We start from the raw sequence: 22,887 nt of genomic DNA, 5'->3' as shown, positions 1-22,887 counted from the left end.
GGGGAAAACATGCAAGATGCTTTGAGGGAATTTGTTTTCCCTCCTGGAACTGAATGCATTTCACACATAATGGGATCAAGCTCACTATCCTAGCCAGACATCAAATAAGAGTACATGGATGTCACAGCTATTTTCAAGGAACAATGAATGCTGATGTGGAATGAGACAGGGCCGGTACAGTAGGCACAATGCATGAAGGAATGAAAGACTGAGGCATAACCTACAACACAAACTACAATACACAAGAGGATTACACGCTGTCTGGACTGAGCCAAGACACAATGGAAAAAGACTTTAAAGCCATACTTCGCTTAAGTCGAACATTTTCTGGTGTTAGCATATGTACCCTTGTTGGAATATATTTTCTAGTCATGTGCTGCTGCGGCTTCCATTTTGAAAATGTGGTGGCTCACTGTTACACAGAGTCATCTCTTCCTGTGTCCTCTGTGTCAGCTCTCAAATAGCAATTTCAATCAATACACTTCTCTTTCCTGCTGACACATATACATGCTCTCTGTGGACCTTATAGAGTTAGGCCAGGAAGTGCCCCAAATACAGGATCCATAAATACATCCAGCCCTGAAACAGTTCCTAGAAATGTCTTCATACTTGGTGTGATCTTTGAAAAACTTTGGTCCCTAATGTTAATGTGTTACTGTCTATACAAACAAGTCTGAAGTCTGAAGCTCCACTAGCATCCCCTAGAGGCTGCAATGATCATTACATCCCACAGTGCTAGAGTTTTACCATGTGGAGCAATAGTGGGGCTGACAATGTAAAGTGTGCCCTGAAGGGTGAAGAACATGGTATCTTTGAAATATACAGATTCATAATGTCATAGTGTCTAAAATGAAAAGGTTCATCCTCAGGGGAACATGAATACACCTAGAAAATTATCTTAACTCTTTACAGAGACACTTTGTGATGGAGAATGTTGGTAAATCATTGGTGCAGACTGACTGACCAATCATTGTGGGATTCCCCCCCCCCAACCTAGTATTATACTACCAAATTCCCACTGTCTTTTGTCTCTTTTTCCAGTCCTCCTTTAGATTAAATCCTGTCTCGAGAAATACTTTCTAGGTATGATCAGGCAACAGATTTCTGTCATCTTTTTTTGTTTAAAATCTGAAAGATACTGGGCAGTGTAGACTTAACCAGGCCAGTTTTATGCAGTGAAGTAAGTAGGTTATTAACACAAGCCCCCTCAAATTCAAATGGTCACCTTGATAACATCTCAACTACAGCAGACTAATGATTGACACGTCTATACAACCACTATACTAAATTTATACTCTTGTCAGCATCAATACACAGGCTGTCTTCATTGAGGTTTGTCCCAGGTCGCCATGAATGCTGCACAAAAATTGACTTTAACACCAGCTTTCATATTTGTGCTTAATTCAGTCTGACTCAGTTCAACTGTGAGATTAGGTTTACAATATCAAAGCACGATGCACTGGTTTAGTGAAGTGATAACACTGCAGATTTACCACAGTGAGTCTGAGAGAACCCATCGTCTATAACCAACTGCCCTTTAAATAGTAAAACTCCTTCATGCAGCACTATCTATAACTATGTCACTCTCAAGTCAATGGGCACTACATCGCTTTCATGGTTAGTTAATTATACTTTCAACTAATGTACTTCAAGCACTTGCACCCTGATTAGAACTACCCAGGCTATTGTTCTCCTGAAACATTGAAAAAATGCTCTCACATAATCAAGAGCAATTCAAAGCTACACTGACAGACTGAAACCTGATTTTGAAACTTTGTTTTAAATATGCGTAGAGAGACTGTGAAAAACATTATGTATGTGATCTGTACGGGTCTATATACTGTGGAAAGATCGGCAAAGATACGTCTCTACTCAAGAGAGAAAAATGGGTCCTGTGGAGGAGTACGTCACTCAGAAATCCAATAAACCCACAAGAAGCCTGACAAGACATTTCAGTGTTGGGATGCTGAAGAAGGATCACCACATAGATCAGTGGGAGAGCTATGCTTCAGTCCTGTCAAAGAGTTATGAAGAAAAATCCCTCCAATGACAAGTTTGGTTATATCAAGGTGATGTTGAGCTGACAAGAGCCCTGCATCCAACTAGCTCTCAACTCCCCATACTTCATCACTGACACCTTCTTCTGGCCATCCGAGTGAGCAAAGTATGAGATGAAGGAGGGAGAGAAAGAGGACTGATTGTCAGTAAGCCTGTGTAATTCGTCTTCTGCCATAGCTTTTTCATCATCCTCGCTGGGTGTCAGGAATCAGGAACATCTGCAAACTCCTAGGGGAAAAACTCCAAATAATAACCCTTCCTAGCACCACCGAAATAACTGATTTCTACTGGAATAGAACGAAAACAGAGGCGTGTTTCTGAGATTCAGAGTTTGGCATTTTAATTGGCCTTCAATATCTAGTATCCTTTATCAAACTGTAGAGGACACAGAACAATGAAGTGGTGCCGCTGGAGGTCACTTTGTGACAAGTATTTAATTTACTTGAACAAGCTCATTCACCCCCGCACAACTGAGAGGGATTGTATTCTGCTGTAGATATCTCTCCACTCTTTCATACAATGAACAAAAAAATTCTAATTTTTGCTGTGCAGCGGAACACGAAACTTATTTTTCCTCACAGGTTGAAGCTGAGACAAACTGAGCTCTGTTCGCTGTATCTTTTGCAGCCATGTGGTTGTTGTTAAAGCATTAAATACAGCCAGCAATAGATTACATTCTGTAGTGTTCACTCATATAACATGGCAGATTATAGACTCATAGCTGTTTTAAGTTGGCAGTCAAAACAGTGCATAATGGAAAATTGCTTACACTACGTGGATAGGCATATGACTTGAAGAGCTTGAGGCTTATTTCCATAGTTTTGACCATCATTGCTATTGATTATGATAACATTGTACTCAAAGTAATCTAAGAACACTGCAGCATCACTACAATAAAGTCTGATGGGGCAAATTTAAAAACCGAGCCACAACTTTAGTCAGTTTATCTAAACCGCTTTAGGTCCTCATGATGAGGACACTTTAAGGTGTACATTTGTGTGTTGTACATTTTTGCATCTGAATTACAGATTGCACATAGTGTTTAATGATTTTAAAACCAAAGATCTGTTGATCATCTGATTGCTTGTTTAATACAATCTTCTTTATTAATGATGGCCACGACTACAAAAATAAGGAGTAAAGACCTGGAGTTTGAACATGGTATGTTCTAAAAAAATGTTGCCTATAATGATGCAGCAACTAATCAGGTTAACAATTTGGGTGAAATATGAAGAAGCTGTATGGTAGCAGAAAAGTTGGAGGTGGAGGGTGGAGGTGGTGGTTGAATGAAGACAGGCACGCACTGGAGGCATCCCAATAGATTGTATTACTGTGCCATTTACCTGCATGGCCATATCTGGCATTCTTAAAGGAAAATTCTACCCTTAAATGTTCCTATTATAATCATTAATCTGAGATGTTCTGTTCATTCCTGAGGCATGCTGGGATCAGGTGTTGCAAATAACTTTTTTGGCGGACCCAAACCAGCATTATGTATTTTGTTTTTTGTTTTTCACCAGATGTTTTGGATACTGCATTTTTGCATTTTATGTAAAAACACAATATTACTGGCCATTCATGCAGCCTTTACAAACTGGAGCATGTCTATAATGAGAGCTCTTCAAACTGCAACATGGTTTCTGGCTGCATCTCACCCAGGGATAATGAGGCTGTAGTTAGTGGAGACATTGGTATCTCTGCCTGTGGATCTTTTCCTGTAATGTTTATATATATTTAGTGAATAGTGGTTCCAAGCCCACAGCCAAACATATTTTCAGGTGGTGATCAGGCAACACTATCAAAATTCTACTGGAAGGCAGTGGCGCTTTGAAGCGCGGATGAAAGTCTGAGAGACTGACACATTTTGCTGTTATTTTTAACCTTTGTAAACTTGAGCTCCTTCACAATGTGACGAAGATGAGAAATCGTTTGATCTCAGCTACGTGATTGTTTGAGGCTGACACCAAAACCACAGTGTCTGCATTTTCGGGTGGATATTTCCTTTAAAAATGGCACAGTTGTGGGCTATTGGGATGCTACCAGAGCAGAAGCGACAAGTTGAGGAATGGGGATATGTCAGTGTTCATACTCATTTTGGGCCGGTGTGGTCGAGTCTGTGCACAGGGCATTGGGTGCATCCGTGGTCGGGCCGTCTACTTGTAAGTCCTTATTCTGGGTGCTGTCAGGGGCTTTGACTGGGTCACTCTGGCACTGTGGCCCGTCGGCATTAGCAGAGGGCGGGCTGACTGGCTCTGAGACAAGGGGTGTTGGGTTGGATGAGGGGGTAACTTTAGGGGTGTCGCTCAGGTCAACCAGGGGCCCAACATCAGGTTGGGTGTTAGCTTTAGGCAAACTGGACTGGGCAGCAGGACTGTTTTTGGGGGAGGACTTGGCAGGGGCGGCTTTGGTTGGGCTGGAGGCGCTGGCGGTAAGGGTGGTGCTCTCGCTAGCAGGACTGCTCTGTGCCGTGCTAAAGCTCTCAGCAACTGAGTTAGTGGCAGTGGAGGGGAGCAAGTTTACCACCGTGGAGGTGGTGTCTGCAGCAGCAGGCCTGTTTGGTGGGGAGGAGCAGGACAAACAAAGGAGGAGAGGGAGGAGTGAGGAGTGGGCACAGGGGGGGAAGCATAGGGCCAAAAAAAGTGAGGGAAAGAAAGAAAAAGGACAACGAGAGAAATATAGGGGTAGAGGGAGAGTGCAGGTCAGGGCATAAACAAGGCAGAGTGAGTGCTACAGTGCTGCAGTGAAAACACAAAATCTACACAATCAAAATGTTAGCAACAAAATATTTGTGGAGCGGTAAACAAAAAATAATACAACAATAACCTACAGGGAGGATGTTGGAGTTTCGGGTTTAGAATGCTAATATGGTTTTCACAATAAAGCAAAGACCCAGGGGACAGCAGGGTTTGTTGTTGGTCTGAATGGGTCTGAATGGGTTAAGTAGCTCGGCAGCCCCACTTAGGACCAGGGTTGACCCTGCTACATATTGGTGTGAAAAATGAATACAGGTATCTATACAAACTATAGGATAACTATAAGGTTATATAAAATTAAAGACCCGTAACAATGTAAAGTCTAAAATGTGTTACTTTTGGGCCTCTAAGCCAAATTAATAAAAGATAGTCTAGGATGGCCCTTAGCCTGGGGAACTGATCCTGTTCCATACTCACTCAGGTTCTGTCAAAGGTGTGGTCTCATTAGGCTCGGTGTGACCGCCTCCTTCTTGGTTTGGGACGTTTTCTTCCTCCGTTCTCACCTCAACAATGGGCTCCTTAGACTCATCTTTCCTGTTGTCAGAGGCCAACAGACAGTTAGCAAGCTAGCACACTAAGTTTAAGGGTGAAGGGTGGACCTAAAGGGTGGGTTTATTTTGAACAAACCAGAGTTGATGATTGTTGTTGGAAGATTGGAAAGACTATCAAAGACTGTTTTGGTGAGTTTTATTCTCTTTCTGTTGAGTTTGAATAAAGTGTTGTCAGTGGAGTCTGGTGGGCCGTAGCACTCGCTCATTTATTTTGGTCTGAGATGCTGATGCTCTAGTGCGACATCTAGTCTGAAAGTCGAATACAGCACCTTTTAGTGTGTCCCACATACACAGTGACATAATCCACCTCTAGAACGCCTGTCCACCCCACTCCACAAATGTACAGTAACCGGAAAGTCTATTTAAAGGAACATTCTGGTGATCGGCAACAATTTAAAATTTGTGATTAATAAGCTTAAACATGCAAAGAGAGTACAGTCCTTTAAGCTGTCAAACACGCTCTCTCATTCTTTCACTCCAACATTTGATCATCCTCCGCCTCACATCCACCTGCAGGCTCTGATTGTAGGTTTCCCCCTGGGGGCTTGTCTGCTATCATCACGCTGATCTCTGATTGAGCTGAGCTTTAAAGCGCTTGCTTGCTGCGAGTGACACGTCGGTGCCAAATATCAACTCTGTACGTATCACGGATTCATTCTCAATAAATCTGTTTGATGTGAGCTGTTTAGCTGAAATATTTATTTGTTGTGTTGTGAAGTGTACAGCTGGAACGATGAGAGACAGTTCCATATATTGAACAGAAGTTTGGATCAAACACGAGCTAACATGCAATAAACAGAATTACAATGTGATTAGACGTTTAAAAGGATAAAGAAACACTGCTATCACAATTTCAATCTGGAATTTATCCCCCAAAGCTGATCAAAACATCTTTGTACTATAGAGCTAAAAATTCCATTATTTGTGTAATCGTGGAAAAGCAAGGGGAGTCTAGGCGAGTTAAATAAAGTAGCATGTAGCTGAGATGTAGTAAATTCAATTTACTGGGCTGTAGCTTCAGATTTTGTTGGTTACACATCCAGCGCAGAGACACACCGCTACAGGTGTGGCTGCTTCAAAATCACCTTGGCAAAGAGTGTCAGGGAAAGAACAGCTGGTTTACCTGCGGAGCGGAGCTGCATGTGCAATCGTATATATGTAAAGTGGATTCAAACACACCTATTTACCGGCATAGCAAAAACTGAAACATTGAAAATATTTGTCTAAAAGCTGCTAGAAAACAGCGAAGGAGGGGAGCGGGCACATTACCATAGGAAAAACAAATCAGATCAAATCCAATATTGTGCATCCCTAAGATACTGATTAGTGCAGCTGTAATCCATACATCATAACTGGCAAAGATGAGGTTAACTTACGTGAATGCTGCCTTGCCCTCCTCAATGTCCTTGCTCTTAGCACCCGGCCCGGCCTTCCCACAGAAGTTCACAGCAATGCACATGAGGAGTCCACACTTGTTGAGGAAGTAGCAGGTGACGTCCACTCCCACCAACAGCAGGAAAAAGACAACAATGAGGATGCCTACGATGGCTCCGGTGCCCAGACCTGAACCACCGCCCATGGCATCTGAAGGGCAAGGACAGGGAGAGGGGACACGAAAGCACAACAGGCAAGAAAGACAGGAGGAGAAGAGGAGTTAGGGGGGAGGAAAGGGTTCAACATGAAGGAGAGGGGACAGAGAGAAAGTTAGAGAGAGAGAGGGAGAGAGATGATGAGGAATGCAGTCAAGCTTTTAATACACTGCTTCAGGTTTCAGTTGTCAAGACCTCAAGTGTGTCGTTCCTTTCAGAGGGAATGTGGAGACAAATCATGCCACCAGCAAACTAAGAAATACAATAATACCCTCATCTCTGCTTTCACTATAGAAACTTGGTATTTAATCTTGAAAATCATCACGGCCGACACACTTGAGGTGTTCAATTTCACAATCACATAACTTCCAAAGATTAAAAAACACACATCTAAATCAGTATGTGAAGACAAACTGCATCTACAAAACTTCTAGGGTTCTATATCGGTTTCTTTAATAAGAGGTGGGTGATAGTATACTAAACCCAAAGCAAATATCATTTTAAGATTAGCACTATAACCCTTCAATACTAACCCGTTTGTTTGTCACAGGTGTCATAAAAGGGCTTGTGATGCGTATTTATGACTTAAAAGATATGGATATGAATGTCAGTACCAAATTTCATGGCAATCCATCCAGTAGTTGTCGAGACATTTGAGCAAGAAGAAAAGCCAGATGATCACACCAAAGTCATCAGGATCAACCCTGTCTGCTATAAATTACGTTCATATACAACTCATTTGTTTGTTGTCATATTTTGAGGGAGATGCAATTGCTACCAGGATAATGGTTAAAGGGAGAGTATTTTCCATTGAACAAAGTGCTACGTTATTGTACCTGACGGAATTCATAGGGAGGTGTTCAGGGCTTGCTGCTGCAAATTAGAAACATACAAACGCGATATCTAGGAGACAGCGTCGTTAGGATACACTGTGTGCCGATCTATCTAGGAGATGTTGAGATATTTCAATAATAAAGAAAACTGCTTCCTACTGTTTGTCAGTGGCATTTCACACATGATTTATGTACATGGTTTGGCTATTTAACAGGCAGTGTTTTGAAACATCATTAAACAACCGCTGCATTGTAGAGAGGTTTAAGAAGTTCGAAACTCTGACTTCCTGCCATGAAAAAGAAAACTTTGATGTAAGAAAGTCGTGCAAGATTTCTCAACCTTGAAGTCTCTCAGGTAAGCAGAATACAGTTTTAATACTACATTTACAATAGATAATACTTTATTTTCAAGATTTCTTGGCCTTGGTTCATAAATACCAAAAAGCCATGGTCAATGACATCTTCAGTTTTAACATTCTGTACTAACTCGCTGATTGGGAAACATTGTTTTTTATACAGAAAGGAATGTTTGCAAGCAGCCATCTTCTTACCGGAGTTCAGAGGCAAAGAACTGGAATGAATATAAATTACAATTACAGTCTATCAGCGGGGAATACATCAAAGGAAAACCAAACTCATAACAGATTTTTTCATTGAAGGTGATATAGAGGATGTGGTTCATAGGACAGTCCTCCACTCACAGCTTTTGTATACCCAACAAAGAGAGTTAACAAACTAACAGTTTCTGTACAATTTCCCATTGAATCCTTCTTTTTCGCAACTTTCTTTGGAAACGTAAAGGTTAAAAAGGGTTATCTGAGCAGCTGTTTATCTCAACATATGCAAGCAGTCATCACATTTATAATTCCACTTTGTGGGGCGAAGCACAAATGCAGGTTATTTTCTCCCACAGATTATTCGACATAAACAAATGCGCATGCAGTTTATAGACAGGATGGAATAAACAGGATTTGGAGGTCCAAGGCAGCTCAGCCTTTCCGGCTTTGCATTTCAAGAACGGCTTTCTCAGCGCTCATCTTTCATTTTTGGCATTTGATGACATTTCTACAAACCCGGACTAATAGATGGTAGCCACACTGCCATCGTTGCATGCAAACTGCGAGTGCATCTTAGCACACAAAATATCAGCAGAGGATTCAAACAGAATCCAACTCAGTCAGTTCATCAACTGTCAGTAGTTCATAAAGTGATTAATTGGAGTATTTTTCTTGAATAATTATTTGCCAAAACTTAAAACGAGAGCATCACAACTTGCGCTGATGTCGATAGCTGATGTTGATGGCTGTGCGATGAGAACAGGTTGTTATATGGTGGAGGATTGGGAGGTTATGGATAACAAACCTTATGTTTGAAGTACTTTTTCATAGTTGAGCAGAGTAGAAAACAACCATTTCCGTTTGATGAGGAAATCAAAATGAGCACAAATGTTTGTCACCAGGTTGTCGCCTATTTGTCAGAGGACATTTGCATAAAGTTGAATCTTTCTCAACTTACCCACATTGTGCTGCTGGGTGCCTTTTGAGTCTTTGAGTAGTGATGGGTGGTATGCTTTTCAGAGTCACCTTGATGTTGTCCCATGAAAGAACATAAAAGTTTGGGGGCCATCTGTAAGTTTATGTACACTGATTATAACCACGTCCCTGAAGATAGGGTTAAGGAGCAGGAAATAGAAAATGCAAATGTGTTTTGCAGTTCTGTAAGACTGGGCCAACAGTGTGAACCCATATGTATAATGGCCTCACCATAGCCTGCAGCCTATTGTAAAAGCTTAGTAAAAAATGAATGAAAAAGACATTAGTATTGTAGTGAAAACTGTACCTTGCAATTCAGTGCCCATTTTGTTGTTTAATGGTGTTATCACAGATAATAGGAGAAATGTAGACAATGTAATGTCACATCAAGATATCAAGATATAGTTCCTGCAGCAACAACCGACTTTGATCTAAACCATCAGCCATAAGCATCAGGATTTAGCGTCAGCTCCTCCAAATTTATGTGCAAGGGTGTCTAGAGCTGCCACTTTATGCTGTTGATTGATTGCATAAAGAGAAATTCATCATAGAACAGAAGGAGTTTCTCTACCAAGAATTACTTCCACGGACCAGATTGCAAAGCAGCATGTGTGCTGTTACACTGTCACTGGTGCACATGGTGCAACGTTACACGTATAATCAAGAGTAGAATGATCATGAATAAAGACCCAGTGACATAAACATTACATTTTCAAGATCTGATCCCTCATGGTTCTGCTATGCCATGGCATCTGTCATATATATTTTAAAAAAGAACATTTTTGAGTATCTATAGATCTAATTTCTCTGCCTGTAGATTATGAAAGCATTCTGCACTAAACACGCACATTTATCCAATAAACTGTCATTAATGGCAACCGGCTAACCCCTCCAATCACATAAAACCACACCTAACCGTTAACACCACTGATCCATTACTGAAGTTTACATTTATGAGTTGACATTTCACTTGATCACATGATTTCTCCCATATTATCTGCTTTAAACAGCCAAATGTCCAGGCCGCAAAGTTGGTTTCCATTATTTACATCCTGCAATTACTTTGGTCCAGTTTATGTGACATATTTACCACTGACATGTAAAATCTCCAGACTTTACGAGTCAACAAGCAGTGCCCTGGAACGCACCATTAAACAGGAAACTGACACAAATTAGGCCAAATGATGGCCACAGTTCTCTGGGACTTTGAAGTGGGACAGTCTTGTTGACACATATTCGGTCTTAAAACTTTAAAATAGACTTCTTCCTGCACACGCTTGCTCTACAGTGGCACATTCAGTTGCACTTTTTAAAAACCTCACAGACAGCCTCTGTAGCACAGGCTTTGCAATGATTGATAATATTTCTTTTTAAATGATTTTGTACGCCTCTCAGAACATGTTACGTTTGTGTTTACTGCACTTTTATGACAGATAAATTTTCAAGTGAAAGCACAGCCCATGGTCAGTTTCTAGACATTTCATTTATTTCACTATCTTCCTCTCCTTGGCTGCACTGTAGTGTGCATTCCTTGTGTTTCTCTTGATGGCTGTGATCAAAATAGCAGGAGTGTGCCACAGCTCTGTGTACTTATAGGTGACTACAGTGTTGCAGAAAACACTTGTTTTTCCTCTACCCATTGCTTCATTTGCATTTTAACAGGCACAATAAATCATGTGGCATGTATTCAGTGCCGCGGGGGGTTTCCTCACAGAGTTCTCTCACTGAGGGAAAAACCACAAATCTACATGTCAGGATGGACTACACAAACATTTCTCTTTACAGGCTTGTCAGGTACAGTACTGAGCCAGTTCCCCAGAAGACTGCTAATAACAGACGGCATGTGATAAGCCTCAATTCCACTGGAAACCACGAATACCTGAGAAATCAATACCTGGTCACTGTCCAGCATAGACAATCTGCCAGGCTTGTTTGCTAGTACACTGATGGAAAGCCTTTATATTGGCAGTTAATTTACATGTCATTATAGCACTTGAAAATGCATTCAAATATTGGCTACTTATTTAAATGGAATGCATACAAACTTGGTAGATTTAGATTTAACCTCTCTAACTCTGCGGTGATCCTTTCTTTACAAACTCCTTTTATTTCAAACACAGAAATTTATTATTTCTAAAGACACCACATATACCAGGCTGAATTCAAGGGACATGGGTATAAAGTAATGTTCAATACATTGACTGGTGCGGCCATAAATTACATGGTCAAATCTAAATGGAACAATACATTAGACTGGAGAAGTAGTGTTAAAGACATTGTGCGTGAGGCAACGCTTATTTCACCTGAGGGTGAAACATCAGAACATTCTCCCTGATCTGAAGGGCAGTGAGGATTGTATTTGTGTACTGCGGAGACCAAAAAACCCCAAATGCATGGCACAACACATTGTAGAGGAGCAAACATGGTGAAGAAACAGTTTTGCTCACTCACTATACCCCAACCAACGGGGTGCCATCAGCACACCTCCAACACCATCTGTTTATGCCTTTTCTTTTACCAATATTGTAACTTTGTACTTGAGCGTTTACCCCTGTATTTATGTGTTTTTTACTATGTGTAATAATATATGTATGGCTTTTTTTTTGCTTCTGTGTGTCTGTTGTAGTTTTTTATTGGTACTGCAGCAAACCAATTGCCCCTGAGGAACAAATAAAGGTCTTGAACAACCAGATCTCTCAGCTCATCAAGCATGAGTCTCCTGAATGTGCTAGAATTAAATCTAAATCAGGTGAAGGTGCGTTTAGTCACTGGGACAAACTGCCTGATGACCTGAAACCTGCTGCAACTGTATCGTCTTTTAAAAGCTTAAAACATTGCTTTTCTCGCAGGCTTTTAGTAGTTAGAATGTGCTGCAGCTGTTTGTGTAAATGCTGTAGTAGGAACAGTACACTGGATTTAAAAAACACCATTTTAAGGACTTATAGGTTTAAATCGTTGGCAGAGAGGAAACATGGTTTGACTGAGGTGTAAATCTTGAGAGCAGCCCTCACTGAAGAGAGGACCCCTCTACATCACTGCCACCGCCTTTCTCCAACACATCCAGACACCCCGCCAAGCGGTCGAAGGCATGACCTGGGTTACAAGAAACGCACAACCACACATAATGCTGGGTCCAAATTCTACACTGCAATAATTGTACAAACTATGTACTATAGTGGTAGTATAGCAGGCATTTCATATTATGTGTTACTGAGGTTATAAAGAAGAAATTAAAAAGGCCCTCAAAAACTCTGGTGTGAATGTTTAAACCCTGACGGGGTTAACATTCTGGGACTCACCCAGAGCCAGTCACTGTTGAAGCCTCTTTAAAACATCATCGATGCCAGTCTAGTGAATAGTTTCATTTCACTTGAACTTGAATATTTAACAGATTCACAGTGCAATGTTCATAGAGTTTATAAATTGGAGCAAGTAAATACAGATTATATATGTTATACTGGGATGAAGTCTGGAAAAAACCTTTTCTCTATATTTGGAAAATATAAGGAGGAAATCCATCTAGGATTTAACTATATAATGATTTCAAATTGGTGTAGGGAATTGTAAATAGACCAAAACATGTTAAAAATGAATTTGCAGTCCAGTTAGCTGAGAATATTTATTTCAAGCCCAACTGTTATTTTACTACAATTATTATTTCATTGTTTTCCCTTTGTTCTTTGGTTCTATTTTTCCATCTGTTACTCTTCTTTATCTGGCTGTTGCATTGACCTTATTTGGCTTCTTCAATAGTTTCTTCAATAATTCCCATGTTTGTGTTCCCCCATCAGAGCTCTGCCACAGTGTGGCACTGCACCACCATTAAAATAACATGAGCTTCAGATTCCGTTTTCCTTTTTGGGCACAGGAAAGCAGAGTGATGCTGACAACTGACTCCCACTCTGACTGATTAGATCTTTGGAAACTCTTCATGCGGGAAGGAAAGTGTGTGGCTGGATGGGATTTCAAGCATTTAAATGAAGATTTCAGTTACTCGTGAGGCAACAGGCACTGCGAACTGATGTGTATATTGGCTTGAAAAGATATGAATTGCTGACTCATATTCATGAAGTAGAGGATGAAGGAATGAAGCATTAGGAAAAAGTTGAACTATATTACATCTAATTTAATACAGAGTGACAATATTGTTAAACAGACTGCAGGTTTTGATTGTTTTATGCTTTTGCTGAATACAAAATCCCTCAGTCAGAATGATCCCCATCTGATTACAAAACAAAAACAACATGTAGTCTTCTGTAATAAAAAAACAAGTTGTGGAAAATGACAATTAAGAATATAAAGACATGAGAAACAGAGGAAGAACATTTCTAGATATCGAAATAAACAAAGCTTGCTTAATTTCCTATACAAATCTGCTGATTTGATTTTAATTGATTCTATCCATGAACATCTCATTAATCACGTCAAGCTAACAAACAGAGAATGAATCATGTTTTAGGCTATGCAAAGCGAATAAATCTTAAATTCCTGAACAGTAACTGCAGCTCTCGCTGTAGTCTGTATGCAGCGGGCGACTGCACCATTTGCTTCAGGGAAGAGAAATATTCTGTTTATATGCAATGCAAGTAAGTCTGATGCACACACTTAGATGAAGGTCCTGATTAGCAAAAATGAAAATCACTCAGCACTGATCAGCCCTATCATTACTCAGTAGGCACTGATGAACAACATGAGGGACCAACAAGTGACAAAGAACACCTCAAGGGTGTCGTAAGCTCTTATTATCCGTGTGACAGAACTTAGTTGAGATTAAACAGCAGTGCCAGGGACAATAAACTGAAGGAATACAAGTCTCATTTTAGATTCCAACCCAGGAAGGAAGGAAGGCCGGCCAGCTATTTTTCAGACATGAGAACTGCCCAAAGGAAACTACCAATATAATTCTTTATCTGCCTTCTCGTTCCTGTTTGGGGAAACAGGGCTTTTCCACATATCAATGTTATTCTACGTCCAGGTATATGAGGCTGAAGCAAGCAAGCAGGTTTTATGGTGCTTCTACATCCTAAGTCATAGGAAGAGAGCCTCTTGAGCTACATTCACCTCAGAATTTCCTAAAAAAACAAAAAAAACCAAACAAAAAAAAAACCAACAACATTTAAAGGTTACAAATCAGAAGGAGAATCCTTTTGACATTTGCCTATTTGGAAATCAAGTGCTCTTTGCCACAGAATGATAGCGCTTCAGAAGTTTCTGTTTTTTTCAAATGGTTAGTTGAGTACATGGTATGCTTGGTTTAAACACTTCAAACCCATGAGAACATATCAAATAGGCAATGGCAACAAAAAAAAAAATCTTTTGTAAAATACTGAATGATACTATATGTTCTGTATTTCAATGCTGAAGTACAAGAGAATCTCATCTACACCATATCATTTGGAAGTTTTCTGCTGAAAATCCAGCTCAATAACTGACTTATATCTGAAGGACTTTGGCCTTGAAAGAAAAAGTCCTGGTCTCCATAATGCAGGCTCTCCAATGTTTTCATTACCGAGACAGAGAAAACAATCACCATTCACATCTGTCTGATTACTGAAAATGTATCAATGCTTTATTAATTGTCTCACATTGAACTGTTGTTGATCATGGCCGTAGGTGATTCTAGTCTCTTATGCATCGCGTCCTCTCACCTCTCATAACTCTGTAGGACTTTAATGAGTTGTGGAGCAGAGTGTGGAACAAATGTTGAACAAATGGGAACTGTACGGAGGCTTTGAGTGACCTACGCCCTGATGAACATTTTTTAGATCTCCAGCTCTGGGTCACCACCGTTAAAGAGGAGCTTTATACATTTTTAAATGTATTGCTCAACCACCTCAATAGCATCCAAAGAAAAACGACAGAAGCAGCTGTTTGATCAAATGGCTAAAATTACATGTAGTCGCAGTATCAAAGGTTGAACTCTGGAGGTCAAGGTGGATGCACTGCAGGCTATTGGTTGACTATTTGATTTTAACACCGAGGAATGCCGTACTTCCTGCCTCCTACCAACAGATACTGACCAACACTGAGATCGTTCCCTAACCTTAACCAAGTAATTATTATTTAACCATGATGACGAAGGTTCCCCTACATTAACTAAGTGTTTTTTAGACCCAAAACACAATCTCTCAGTGACCCTAACCAAAGCACTTCAGACAGATCAGTAAATGCTAATAAGAATCATCATTTTAAAGCTACTGTAAAACAATGTCATCCTGCCAATACGGGTGGTCGTTTGGGAAGGCAATTACAAATAATGTATTTTGTAGTTTAGTTTGGAGGACCTGTTGCAGTAGCATTTGTAGTTAATTGCTCTGATTTAATGCTTCAATCATATTAGCTTGTTAGCTAGCTAGACCAATAATCTGCTCAACAAGCCATCACTGTCATGTCACACATCCTGATTTTCTCGTATGTTTAACTAATTGGATATTAAAATGAATATCTATTTTGCGCTAGATTAGCCGTTGGATAGTTAGCTAGTTAGCAAAAGCTTACTATTGCAAGCTTCTGCCCTGAAGCTGTATTTTTTGCACAGTTGGTTTCTTTCCCTCAAAAGGCAAAAACGTGATATCATAACCGTTTCCGCTGTATATTAAAAGCTAAAATGCATCTACTAGTGTAATTTTAGATACAATTTTAACAACTCCCCATTTTGATAAAGATTTTGTCATGATCATTTAAAAACTACAACTCCCACCAGGTTTTAATAGTGCTCAAAAGTAGCTGCTGCTTTTGTTGCTAACAAAGACAATTTGTTAAACTTTGTTAAACTCACATTCTATTAGCAAATGGTGGATTTTAACAGAAGACTGTTTTTTTTTTTTTTTAGAAAAGAAACCCTCTATGCAGAAACAAACTGAGTAACAGAAGCTGAGGTAGCCTGGAGTTAGAAGGTTGTGTATAACTGCAAAGCCTCTACTGTTTACCATTTGTTCATTTTTTGTTCAAAATGCATATTGTTGCCTATCCTCTTTGATTAGGCTGTAGCCAGGCTTCTAGTCTTTCAACATCTGGGTTTAACAGTCGTGTGTGGTGAAATGCAACACTGAATGCAGAATACAGACATTTTTGTTAAAGCTCCAGAGGAAAAAAAGGTCTAAAATCAGCTTCACAATCCAGGCCTTAAACAGTCAGTACAACTTTTTAGTCGCTAAAGTTTCAGAAAGCCATTACTTTCATGAAAGAAAAAGAAACACAATTTATTTCAACCCTACAATGGTTACATGGAAATACACTGATATGTACTTACAAAAATGTCTCAGAGAATAGAATAATTTCACATTATTGAAAATGAAATGTTTAGTGTTTAACAGCTGTTGCATTTATGTTTTTTAGACATTTCTCTGCTTTCAGGTAAAAAGAGAACATGAACCATCAAAAACAGCTGATTTCTTGTAGGTTTTTTTGAAGGTCAGTTTGAAAAGAGTATGTACACTTTGTCACAAAACATGATTAGTTTCTTCTGCACAACTTTATGTTCTTTCCTAACAAGGCGATTACATAATAATGCATTTGAAAGTGAGCATATTATAATGTCGAAAAGTAATAAATTGTCTTGAAAAATGAATACTCTGACCATAACCAATACTAAAATTTTCTGCAAATGTTATCTCTCCTCATTTTGTACGGCAGGACATTTCAAGCTCGTATCCAAAGAACAGAAATTAGGCACAGCATTTGTTCTCTTCAGTTAACACATTCATAATGCTTGACTGGGGAGCTTCAAAGCAGCTGCATAGCACATTCATGAATACTGGATCATGCCTTGTGTCAGCTTTCATGCAGTGTTCATGCTTTTATGTCATTTGTGACATAGCAGTGGAATGATGTGTCTGTTTAATAGGCAATAAATTCCAAAATAAAAGTCTCTTTACAATTGCCATTTCTGGTTAGCACATTGTAGACACATAATCAGACAGTGTAGGATAATTATTCTTTTCATCACCCCTCTAAAGATCACATTAAGGCATTATGAATGTGTTACTAATCGTATCTAAAACAAAGCGGCAACACTTTGTCTACAATGTATCTCAACAGAGCACCCAAGTCCAACTTCTACCATTGACAAACCCCTCCAATTTTCCCTTTCTGAATCTATTCATTTACAGCATGAAAACAGATGAAAACAAAATATTAACAGAATTTAAATCCCCAAAATTTGAGAATGATGCAAGTACTGAGCACCCTGTAATAACGTCATGAAACCAATGTCTTGACTCTTCATCTTTTTTTATCTTGTGTGTGGCTGCACAAGGGTCAAAGGCATAGAAAGCAAAGGAGACTGGGCCCAAAGATTTCAAAGGGTCAGACTATCCTCTTTCTCCTTAAACGAAATCAGTTTATGAGAGCCAGAGCACAGTCAGCACAGACAGCAGGAGGGCTGCCAGACTGTACGTCACACATCGGCAACCAAGGGTAGCTGAGGTTATCGACCAACCAGACAAATAAATATTTTAATATGCACATCAGAGTATTTTGAGTGATAACCATAGCAGTAAAGTGTGACAAGAAAACAAAAACAGAGAAATAAATTTGTGTGCATGGCAATGTCATGGTCCATAGGTGCCCAAGAAGATCACACATGAAGACAGGAAAAGGACACGGAGAAAAGGGAAGCAGGAGAGAAAGAGGGAAAAGAGGGAGAGAGATAGAAAAATAAGGTCAGAAATACAGAAATACAAGTCTGAAAGGTTATTAGAGACTGAACTGAGGAATAAAAAAGGGAGTCTAAGTTAGAGGATCAAAGTAAAAAGAAGTCATAGCATGTTAGTAGCACGGCAAATGACACATGGTGCGTGGCAGGCATGGATGGAGGGTCACAGAAATGAAGGTAATGGGGGATGACAACAGAAAGGAAGACATTTCAAAGACACGGCAGTCCAACCTCTCTGCTTTAAGGTTCAGTAGAAACAAGGAGAGTTTTTAAATCAGTCATGGTGCAGATTAGTGGCAGAGTTTAGGATAAGATAGATGACAATCGGGATGCGAGACTCATCCACAAGAGTTCAGGCTATTATCTCTCATTCGTAATGGCCAGTGGTGTAATGTAAGATAAATGCAAGTATATGCTTACTTGCCACTGATGCGTAAACCTGGTCCAAAAGCCTCATTAATTCACCCATTAGGTAATTAACGGAGAAACTATGGACAGAAAAGGGCCTCTAGATTGTGTTATGTGTCTTTGGAAGAGTGAGTCAAATGCTGGTATATTGACTGAATCAAAAACAGTAACTTCAATATCCAATCAGCAGCTCCCTTCGAAGCATGCAGAATAGTGGAGCTGGCAGGGTCGGGCCAGGAGAAATATTCATGGGGTGGCATGGCAGAAATATATGGTGATTTAATCACAAGCCATCACATATCTATATTTTCTTGAAAAAGCAACCAAATGAAGATATTTTAAGCAATATAACCTGAATAGACATATCTAAGGTGGCATAAGAAATAAATACATTGTTTTTATTTCCAAATCTTCAGGCAATTATGCAAATAGTTTGTTTTTTAATGCAGTATTTCTAGCATCATCAGAAAGAAATCTTGTAATTGTGAGATATGGGTTTTATTCTGATGAACGCGTTTGGTCAAACTGTAACAGGGAATATTCACCTATTACTGACAAAATAGCAGCACTCTGTTCATAAATTAGGTTCATTTTGTTTTATGATTTACATTTTGCAACTTTGCAGATGCGCTCATTAGAAACATTTCCTCATTATGCTGATCTAACTGTAATCCAGGCGGCTTTATGTTTCCTTCAAAACCTATTTGCTATTGCAATGTGGTGGAATATAAAAGACATTTTTAGGAGACAATGTTGGACACATGGGTGTGACAAAAGAGCAGAGAAAAAAACTGTTTTGTTGAACAAATGTGGAAGCTCTTTTGTGTTTAATAAAAAAACACCTGTCTTGTTCATACAATTCTTCGGTACTACAAGCACTTCTAAGACATCTATTACTGTGGTAGAGTACTTCAGCAGACAGATGGTTGGTGGGAATGTGTGCACATGTAGAAAGGAGAGGGCGGGGCATTATTCACAGTAGAGCCACTTCTGCAGCTACCATTACACCACTGGTCAACGCAGGGAGAACGGCCCATGCAAAACCACACATCCAAAACAGAAGCTGGTTATGAAGGTCAAGTCCATGACATGGATGAATGAATGTTATCAAAACTGCAAAAGTTAATAGCTGTTTTTTTTTTTGTAGTTTTTACTCCAATGTCAACCTTAGCTGGGGAGATTTGGATGGATCAGTTGTCAACACAACTACTTTTGTGTCTGTATTAGCAAATTTACAAAGACTGTATTTATTTTGAACAACGCGTTTTGGCATGAAAATTATGATGATGTTTTATCTCTCTTCAGCTGGGCAGCATTTTGCCTTCTGTGGCATGCAAATGCTGCCCAGCTGTACCTGCAGAGAACAGTTACACAAGCCAAATTATATAAAGGTTTTTGACACAACAGATTAAATAGATTCATTTTCCCAGAGAGGAGGTAACTTAACACTGAGATGTTTCAGAGATCCTTTCTTCTGAAGTACACTAAAATCCCTTTTTTCAATATGATTTTTGCATTTTGTGTGTGTGTGACGGCTTTCTGAGCATGTGTTTGAAAAAAAATAAAAAATAAAACCGATTGAAACTCAACCTTGAATCAACCCTGCATGCACAATTTGCGTCACAGTGCCAATTAAGTGCACATAGCCACTATATATTTGCAAAACAGCAGCTGCTTTAAGCCAAGAACAGCTGTGAAACATACTGAAATTAAATGCAGATGTTATAGCTAAAAATAAACCTCAATTTCCCACGTGCCTTGAAGGGAAGAATAAATAAAAACAACAGAAACTTGGAAGCAATACTAAACATCCCAAAACAAAAAAATTAAATTAAAGTAATTATGGGAATTAAAATGGGACTGACTTGGATGAAGCCCATGTGAACTTCTGCTCTGGTGGTATTATAAATGATCCAAACCTCCCACTGCTATATGGCTGTTGCCCAGCAAGCGCATGAAAAAGAAAATAACTGGTTTCTTTATGGGCCATGCACTGGCAGCCGGTGCCTTTTAGGGTCTCCAGTTAAGAAAAGACAAAATTAATCCAGTTGGAGGTGGCACCATGCAAAGACTGTCAGGGCTGCTTCCCCACCTAACTAGGCCGCACACTGTATATTCAGGTCAGTCATGGACCCTGAACTGTGAGACCCACTAAACCTGGCAGTGGAAGAGAGAGAGAGAGAGAGAGAGAGAGAGAGAGAGAGGCTGATGGAGGGAATAAAAAGAAGTGAGGATGTTGAAAAAAAGATGGGAATGTATTTCAAGTTTTCTTTTCCTTGCATGTTCGCTGGTGAGACCACCAGTGAGGGATCACATCCTACTAATTGGTCTATCTACACTGGGAGAGGGGGAAAACACTTTTCGCAACCTTTCCACTGTTTAAAGGCTAGAGCTGGTGTTATTTTATATTTTCTTATTGTCAACAAAAACAAAACTCAAATGTTTTATTTTGGCTCTAAACTTTCTGTTGAAGATGTAAATATTTAAAGTAAAGTGGCATCTAGAGGTAAAGTTGCACATTGCATCCAACTGAATACTGCTCGCCTTTCAAGAGTATAGGAGAAACTATGGTGGCCGCCTTGTCTAGAAGCAGAGTTTAATTTGTCCATTCTGGGGTACTGTAGAAACATAGCTGTTCAACATCGCAGGAGGCGATAGGCCAATAGAGCCTCCTAGATTTTACACACTGGACTGTTAAAAACAGCTCACAAATATATAGTTTCATTAAAAAAAAAAAAAAAAGGTTCATACATTTTCTAAAACACCTGGGCACAGTAGTGTTTAGCAAGTATTATTCAAGCAGGAGTGAATACAGCATCTGCTGTGGATCATTTTCAGCTGTGGATCAGTTTGGGGATTTAGGGGCATCATTAGAATATTGAGAATATATTGCAAGTTTTACCAGGTTTTCTGTCTTGCTTTCACTTAACTCTAATTGTAGCTTATTTTGCTGTTTTCTTCCACAAATGCACCCATGTGTTGGAAACAAATTAGTTAAACTAATTATAAGCACTTACGAGCCATTCTGAAACAATTCCACCACCTCCAGGAATGTTATTTTTCTAACATACTAAAGTATCCGTCACAGTTTCACCATGCTCTTTAAGTGAAAAAACAATATATATATATATAGTGTCTAGAATATTACGGGCATTACTTAGCTTAGAAAGCATGGAACAATGGTAAATAAACCTCAATTTACCACGTAGGCTCCTCTCCTATGGAACCAGCTTCCAGTTGTGGTTCAGGAGGCAGACACCCTCTCCACATTTAAGAGAAGGCTTAAGACATTCCTCTTTGATAAAGCTTATAGTTAGGGCTGGATCAGGTGAGTCCTGAACCATCCCTTAGTTATGCTGCTATAGGCCTAGACTATCAGGGGGTTTTCCCATGGTGCACTGAGTTCCTCTCTTCCTCTCTCTTTCTGCACTCATTCATGTTCCATTAATGCATGTTACTAACTTCACTTCTTCCCCGGAGTTCTTGTGCTTTCTCGTCTCACAGGTTCTTATAGATCCTGGTGGAGCCTCCTGCCATGGTCCTGCTAGATTTCCATTGCCAATACTGTTGTTACTGTGCGTCTGTCTGTGTGTCTGTCTGTGTGTCTCTCTCTCTCTGTCTCTCTCCCTCTCTCTCACCCCAACTGGTCGAGACAGACGACCACCCACCTAGAGCTGGAGGATCTGTCCTAGGTTTCTGCCTTTTAACAGGCAGTTTTTCCTTGCCCTTGTTGCCAAGTGCTTGCTCATGGTGGTACTGTTGGGTCTCTGTAATTAATGTTTTAAAGAGTTCGGTCTAGACCTACTCTATTTGAAAAGTGTCCTGAGATAACTTCTGTTATGAATTGGCGCTATACAAATAAAATTGAATTGAATTGAATTAAACATTATGCATTCCCAATGCTACATCAGTAAAGATTCATTTTACTCTAATTTCTTCTCATAGTCTGACCCCCGAAAGACCTATTTTGCTTAGAATTTAGTTTGTAATTTTGGTGTAATTTTTTTGTCATATTCCTTGACGTTCACTTGACAGTTGAAAGGGAACATATTTAACAATTGAGATCCCTTTTGTGAGGGAAATGGACTGGCAAGAAAACCCTGAAGCTGAGGTGAGGATGGAGAAAATGATGATGCAGAGAGAATGAAAACCTGACAGAGTTCGTTTTCAATAGGAGATAAAAAAGATAGTTGGATGAGAAAGAAGTGTCACCTGTTTTGTAGCTCAGGTATAGTGCAATGGGGAAGCAGCCCAAGTTAAAATGTGCACCTCATACACAACACAACAACAGAGCAAAAGGCCGACCGTGACCACCTGGGTAGAAAAATATTTGCTATAAACTGGACAAAATGCTCTGGGTCTGACTGATATCTGCTCCGACTTTATTGCTCACTGAACTTGAGCAGTAACAGCTGCCTTATAGGAGCGACTGAAGACCAGGAGAGCAGAGTGCCATGATGCTGAGTTTTATCTGTAGCAGCAGAGCATCAAGGAAAAGAAAAAAACA

The 22,887-nt window shown here is 39.7% G+C and overlaps 1 protein-coding gene across 14 annotated transcripts in view; it reads right to left on the bottom strand.

Annotated features, from left to right (window-relative positions):
• ncam1a (neural cell adhesion molecule 1a) overlaps positions 1-22,887 on the bottom strand; it is a 272,082-nt gene that overhangs the window by 6,419 nt on the left and 242,776 nt on the right. For 7 of the 14 annotated variants that reach the window (XM_051402011.1, XM_051402013.1, XM_051402018.1 and 4 more), the window contains 3 exons: positions 6,739-6,946; positions 5,229-5,345; positions 4,148-4,609 (listed from right to left, as the gene is read on the bottom strand). In XM_051402011.1, coding sequence (XP_051257971.1) covers positions 4,148-4,609; positions 5,229-5,345; positions 6,739-6,946 — 787 coding nt within the window. Of the gene's footprint in view, positions 1-4,147; positions 4,610-5,228; positions 5,346-6,738; positions 6,947-14,856; positions 17,739-22,887 lie in introns of those variants that run through there. The other 7 variants (XM_051402020.1, XM_051402026.1, XM_051402021.1 and 4 more) reach the window with 3 other exon arrangements.

This window comes from Dicentrarchus labrax, unplaced genomic scaffold (genome assembly GCF_905237075.1).
Source record: "Dicentrarchus labrax unplaced genomic scaffold, dlabrax2021, whole genome shotgun sequence".
Lineage (NCBI taxonomy): Eukaryota > Metazoa > Chordata > Actinopteri > Moronidae > Dicentrarchus > Dicentrarchus labrax.
The sequence above is the reverse complement of the archived record's forward strand: the minus strand, read 5'-3'. Positions and strand labels throughout refer to the sequence as shown.